Source organism: Physella acuta, unplaced genomic scaffold (assembly GCF_028476545.2).
Source record: "Physella acuta isolate Inbredline_101_S28 unplaced genomic scaffold, ASM2847654v3 ptg000571l, whole genome shotgun sequence".
NCBI classification, from domain to species: Eukaryota; Metazoa; Mollusca; class Gastropoda; family Physidae; genus Physella; species Physella acuta.
In genome coordinates, this window is record NW_026732090.1 from 714,874 (window position 1) to 722,005 (window position 7,132).

Genomic DNA, 7,132 nt, shown 5'->3' on the forward strand with positions numbered 1-7,132 from the left:
TTACAAATCTGTGAAATTGTTGTTTAAATCTGAAATGTCTGACTGGGGAGACCACATGGAGGACTGATGAGGTAGAGTGGACGAGCTGGAGGAGTATGTTGATGAGGCTGAGGAGTAGTAGGGGTTGCTGAGTGAGGTGATCACCAGTGGTCTGTAAGCGTCTTCTGGTATGCCAGACGGTGAGTTGTGTGGGGGTGTCTGAGAACTTAACGCCAGGGGGTGTGGCTGCCATTGGGGGCGGTGGAAATATGTGTCAGGCTGGCACATGCCTGACAAGACCATGGGTGGGTCGGCTATTAAAGGAAACGGGTAGACCCGACTGAGAGGTGTGAACTGTGGTGTAGGCCGAGGCTGATAGATGGGGTAGTGTGAGGAGTTGTAGGACAAACCACCGGTCGACTTGTGGTCGCTGGTGCTGCCCCCTGGTGTGGTACTGGCTGAGAAGAGAGATTGTCCCATTGGTCTTTGAGCCATGGCAGCACTAGCCTGATGACTGCTGTAACTGCTTAGGAAGTCTGTCAAGCCAAGGACATTGTCGTACATTGCAGGGTGTTGGGGCATAGACTGAGGCACTGCGTGACTGGGAAACAAGGTGTTCAGCGTGGGCTGGCAGGGTTGAGAGGAGAAAGATGGATGTGAGGATCCATGCATATGTTCTAAAGGTCTTTGCTGCAGGAAGTCAAGAGAATCGCCTGGCCTGTGTGATGAAAAACCTTCTCGCAACTGTGGAGCACCTTCAGCTGCTACTGCTCCGCTTAAAGGAGCTTTGTCGTACCTGGGATCTCGAAACGCTGAAGCTTCACTTGTGTGGAGAACTTTGTTAGCTGATGGTGTTAATTTATTTGGTGGAGCAATCATATCGTAGCTCTGGAACAAGCGTGGAGCTTTGCATGAAGACAATGAGGAAAACGATGATAATGAAGATAATAATGTATTTGATGTTGAAGTAGATGTTGGTAGTGAAGTAGAAGTTGGTGGCAATGGCACAACCGCGGGAGCTGATGTTTTCGTTGCTTTTGTTTTACTTCTTTTCTTCTTTTTCTTCATCTTAAGATACTCTGTGCCAAACTTATTCAGCTCTGTTATTATACTTCTAAGAACCATCGGAGAAACTGTTGTTATGGAGGACGATGGTCCTGCAGAAGCTGCTGTGCCATTGGCAGGTTGTAATTCAGACACCCCGGTGTCATTGTTTGTTGCTGTTGATCCAGCAACACTGGGCAGGTTGTTAGGGCTGCTAAAATTGGCCACACCGTTTGTTGTGATGACAGAGCTGTGAACATTTTCACCACCGGGTGCTGGTTCATCTTTGTTGATTTTTTCTTCCTCGAAATGGTTGCTGCTGTCACTACCAACATGCACATCAGGGGATGGATTATTTGTTTCGATAGAGTTTCCAGCTGCCTTTGAATCCTTGTTTTTATCTGACCCTTTTGTCACTACATCCTTACGCCTTCTGTTTTGAAACCATATCTGTAAAATGAATTAAGGTACGTAAGTATAAGCAAACGTAAGCATACAAATTTGAATTTCAACATAGAAATATCCTCTGATACACGTACTACCCGGAAAATCAAATTCCATTTAGCTAAAGACTTACTTTGTTCTCTGATGACCATTTAGCTAAAGACTTACTTTGGCCTGTTCTCTGATGACCATTTAGCTAAAGACTTACTTTGTTCTCTGATGACCATTTAGCTAAAGACTTACTTTGACCTGTTCTCTGATGACCATTTAGCTAAAGACTTACTTTGACCTGTTCTCTGATGACCATTTAGCTAAAGACTTACTTTGACCTGCTCTCTGATGACCATTTAGCTAAAGACTTACTTTGACCTGTTCTCTGATGACCATTTAGCTAAAGACTTACTTTGACCTGCTCTCTGATGACCATTTAGCTAAAGACTTACTTTGTTCTCTGATGACCATTTAGCTAAAGACTTACTTTGTTCTCTGATGACCATTTAGCTAAAGACTTACTTTGTTCTCTGATGACCATTTAGCTAAAGACTTACTTTGTTCTCTGATGACCATTTAGCTAAAGACTTACTTTGACCTGTTCTCTGATGACCATTTAGCTAAAGACTTACTTTGACCTGTTCTCTGATGACCATTTAGCTAAAGACTTACTTTGACCTGTTCTCTGATGACCATTTAGCTAAAGACTTACTTTGTTCTCTGATGACCATTTAGCTAAAGACTTACTTTGACCTGTTCTCTAATGACCATTTAGCTAAAGACTTACTTTGTTCTCTGATGACCATTTAGCTAAAGACTTACTTTGACCTGTTCTCTGATGACCATTTAGCTAAAGACTTACTTTGACCTGTTCTCTGATGACCATTTAGCTAAAGACTTACTTTGTTCTCTGATGACCATTTAGCTAAAGACTTACTTTGACCTGAACTCTGATGACCATTTAGCTAAAGACTTACTTTGACCTGTTCTCTGATGACCATTTAGCTAAAGACTTACTTTGTTCTCTGATGACCATTTAGCTAAAGACTTACTTTGTTCTCTGATGACCATTTAGCTAAAGACTTACTTTGTTCTCTAATGACCATTTAGCTAAAGACTTACTTTGACCTGTTCTCTGATGACCATTTAGCTAAAGACTTACTTTGTTCTCTGGTGACCATTTAGCTAAAGACTTACTTTGACCTGTTCTCTGATGACCATTTAGCTAAAGACTTACTTTGACCTGTTCTCTGATGACCATTTAGCTAAAGACTTACTTTGACCTGTTCTCTGGTGACCATTTAGCTAAAGACTTACTTTGTTCTCTGATGACCATTTAGCTAAAGACTTACTTTGACCTGTTCTCTAATGACCATTTAGCTAAAGACTTACTTTGACCTGCTCTCTAATGACCATTTAGCTAAAGACTTACTTTGACCTGTTCTCTAATGACCATTTAGCTAAAGACTTACTTTGACCTGTTCTCTAATGACCATTTAGTTAAAGACTTACTTTGACCTGTTCTCTGGTGACCATTTAGCTAAAGACTTACTTTGACCTGTTCTCTGGTGACCATTTAGCTAAAGACTTACTTTGACCTATTCTCTGGTGACCATTTAGCTAAAGACTTACTTTGACCTGTTCTCTGGTGACCATTTAGCTAAAGACTTACTTTGACCTGTTCTCTTGTGATCCCGACTCGTTTAGCTATCAGCTGTTTCTGGGTTCCATTCGGGTACCTGACCTCCTGGTAAATGCCGTTCAGGAGTGCCAGCTGGTATCTGGTGTAGCTCAGCCTCTCTTTGGGCGGCGGCGGCGTGAAGGGGGGACGATCTGTAAAGGGAAGTCAGATCGTCGACACTTATTTCAATACTGGGAATGCTAATTGTCTAATCCAAACAGATATTCTTCGTATTTTGACACGCGGGGCCAGCTGCCCGCCCCGCTTTATAAATACCGGTCGCCGCCGGTGTTGTCAACAGCCGTGCCAAAGAAAAGATTCAATATTTGCCGGACGCCTCGCCGGGCATTACGTATCTCCTCCCCTCGGGTCAAGCGAATTGAGCGGCTATTGACCAGGTCCAGCGTGTTGGACCTAATCCCTTGAATAAAACAATAGCGACTTCACGAAGCGTGTCAGATCCCCAGTACAGGTCACCTTTTCTTCCCACTCGGGTTCACCCACAGCTCCAGGTGTGTTTTCTTGCCACTCCGGTTCACCCACAGCTCCAGGTGTGTTTTCTTGCCCAGCACAAACAGTCACCATCTGGCTGGTGTGTTGTTTGGGGTCCGATCTTTACGCATCTTACATTGTTTTGTTTTGTCCTAACATTTGAGGTGTGAAGACAATGTGACGTCAGTTGATTCACAATGGCGCTCCACGATTAGACCCCGGCTATTTGACGTGAAAATATTATTTGACGCGTGTTTGGCGTGTGCCGGGTAACACCTACATTAACAACTGGTGTAAATATTGACTTGACACTTCCATGTGATACATCCCACCCAGATAAATGCGTCTCATCCTTCCCCCCCCCCCCACCCTCCCCGAAGCACGTTCACCACCCCCACGGAATAGAAAAAATATGCAATTTAGAAAGAATATATATAATTTAATCAGTGTCCATTCTCCCCCCCCCCCTTTTTCGCCTCATAAGAAAAATGTTTTAACTTGTTTTAAGTACACGTTCAATGTTTTTAGAATAGAATATTAAAAACAAAATAAACATGTTGTTATAGATACGAAAGGTTTGTTGAAGATAATTAGCATTAGGCCTACTTTAAATGGGATAGCTTTGTCTACAAAACAAATAATTGAAAATGCTATTGTTTAAAATACGTTGTATACTACTTACCATCGTCTTCACCATCATCGTTCTCCCTAGGTCTGTCCGTGCAGGTCAGCTGGCCAATGCTTGTAGATGTGGTCTGATGGTGCTGATGGTGCTGGTGGTCTATTCCCCATCTGACCACACAGCTCTGGGACACCGGCTCTGGTCTCGGCACAAATCCTGCCCTAGACGGCTCGTTCTGCGGGCTGGGGTTGCTGGATGTCGGGTTGTCGTATTCTAGACACAGGGAAGTGGGGAAAACTGGTGACTTGTGTGTCTTAACACTGCGGTTAGCGCGCGATGTTTTTCACACGATCTTTTAAATTAAATGCACATGCAATGCATGGCATGTTGCACCACTTTTAAGAGATAATGTCTAGGCAAAACAAAGTTCGTGAAACACTTTGCAAAAAAATGTTTTGAATTTGTAAATTATAAAAGAACACACATGTTTTAATTCTGTGAAAAACCTTTCTGTTAAAGACCATCACCTGTGTGTTTAGTAATCATCATAAACCCGGCATTGCCCACCCAAACCACAACCAACCAAAACAACAAAACGCAAACATAACGCTAACACAATTACAAATACAAACGAAAACAAAAACCTAACAACAAACCCAACCACAACCACAAACACCAATACAAACACAAAGAAAAAACAAACAAAAAAGCAAACGAAAACAAAAACCTAACAACAAACCCATATATAATATATATATATATATATAATATATATATAAATAAATGTGTACATGTATATGATATATGTATATATATATATATATATATATATATATATATATATATATATAGGATATACATATAGGATATACATATAGGATATACATATAGGATATACATATAGGATATACATATGGGATATACATATAGGATATACATATAGGATATATAATAATATATATTGAATAAATATAGGATATAGGCCCTATATATAAATGTATATACATATATATATATATATATATATATATATATATATATATATATATATATATATATATATATATATATATATAGGTATATATAGAGAGGTTATACATATATATATATAGGCTATTTATATAAAAGCTATAAATATATAGGCTATACATGGGATATATATATATAGTATATAGTACTTAAATAGGCCTATTTGATACACAGCACTGTAATCCATAAGCCTAGCACTGCTCACTTTATGTACTACAACATTATAATCCAATTTGTATAGGAATACAGCTGTTGAAAACGAGAATATCTGTATTATAATCCTGATATGAATGCCTTAGAAGTATATAAAATATTCCGTAAACAGCACTATAGAATGTAATGTTCGTGTAGATTAGCACACACACAAGCCTACGTCGAAAAGTTTTCACGTTTTAAGGAAATCCTGAAAACGTTCTTGAATGATCTAAAAATAAAACAGTTCTCTCTCACCTGGGGCCTTATCACTTCTGAGACTATCCAAGTACATCATGACGTCACCGTTACTCCACAAGCACCATGTTTTGACCAGCTTCCGACTCACAAATTGCAATTCCCAATGAGTGGACACAACTTCTTAAACAGCCTAAGACCACAGACGCGGGTGACCCCTACCCGCTTGTCCACCATTGTTTTCAACACCCACCCCGCTTGGTCAAAGTCCTCTCTCGGACCTACAAATAAAGGCCGGTAACTCTGGTTGGTCGCCAGGCACAGCGCTGCGCAAATGTCATCAAGTGAAACCAATATTCCGTTTCTACTCTGGCTTTTGTTGACCGCTGGTTTCGTACCTCGTGTCCTGTAATTGACGGTTGCTTGGCTTTTGTCAATGAAGTCCTTTTGTAAGAGGTCACGTGGTGGGTCCCCAAAGGCCATGCTTCATGGACATTAGGCAGTGGGCAGTGTTCGCTTCTGGCTTGACCCTCTTCATCTTCTTACATTACATGATAGACATTAAGATAACGTTGGCCGGTCCGCTTCACCTGGCGACTCTCAAAAGATACCCCACATCAATAAAAGAGGGGGGACAATGGTGGGGAAGGGAAAGCTTTCCACATGTTTTTAGGTATGTTAAAAGGCGAAATAAGATTGTTTCGTTGATTAAAAAGTAGACATACATAGAAATAAAATAGGCCTATTCGTTCCACCCCCTTCCCCCTTCCAACACATCTGTTAACTGAGGCACACACTGTGTTTCTACTTACACGCGACCAAAACACATTATCTTACAAAACGTGATGATTGTTCAGTGTTGGTTTATGAAATTTATCGGCTCATGCATACCAAAAGACCCCCCCCCCCCCCACACACACACACACAAACACGCACCATCTTACAAAAGTGACAAAATGTTTAATGACTTAATGCGTTGGTTAATGAAAACTATCGGATCGTATACATTAAGGCACACACCCTCAACACACAAGTCATCTCGCATTACCTGACGATTGTTCAGTTTGTCCACTAATAAAATGTATCGTATAATCTTCATTATAGATATTAGATCAGATAAATACATCAACCCCTCAACCATACACACACACACAAGCACACACACACACGCACACACACAGTTCCCTACTGGTGAAAGCCCCATCAGTTCTAACGATCATTTAAAATAAGCCGCTGGCTAAATTTCATCAATCGCAGCAGTATAAAAGTAATTGATAGTCTCATTAAACGCAATGACTTAATTTCCGGCTTGATACGGCTTAATTCAACAGGTTAGCCCTGAAGGAGCTTACAGCTCTTCTCGTTTCGTTACACCGGAGGGAGGGGGGGGGGGGGAGTCAGTAAACTGGATCGTGTCACGGCCAATGATGTCTCATTTTAATTTCGTTTCTTGACTTGGG

The 7,132-nt window shown here is 40.9% G+C and overlaps 1 protein-coding gene across 1 annotated transcript; it reads right to left on the bottom strand.

The window, feature by feature from the left end:
• Nucleotides 1-6,155, bottom strand: LOC131946780 (uncharacterized). Its single transcript, XM_059307707.1, has 4 exons — nt 6,071-6,155; nt 4,314-4,526; nt 3,131-3,291; nt 1-1,473 (listed from the first exon to the last, which is right to left on the bottom strand). Exons 1-4 carry the CDS (start codon nt 6,153-6,155, stop codon nt 1-3), a joined length of 1,932 nt encoding a protein of 643 aa, XP_059163690.1.
• Between the last annotated feature and the right edge of the window lie 977 nt (nt 6,156-7,132).

Coding starts and splice junctions, on each gene's coding strand:
- LOC131946780 (XM_059307707.1), bottom strand. CDS start 6,155: ATGGCCTTTGGGGACCCACCACGTGACCTCTTACAAAAGGACTTCATT. Junction 3,292..4,313: donor CGATGATGGTGAAGACGATG/GTAAGTAGTATA, acceptor TTCCCTTTACAG/ATCGTCCCCCCTTCACGCCG. Junction 1,474..3,130: donor TCACAAGAGAACAGGTCAAA/GTAAGTCTTTAG, acceptor TTCATTTTACAG/ATATGGTTTCAAAACAGAAG.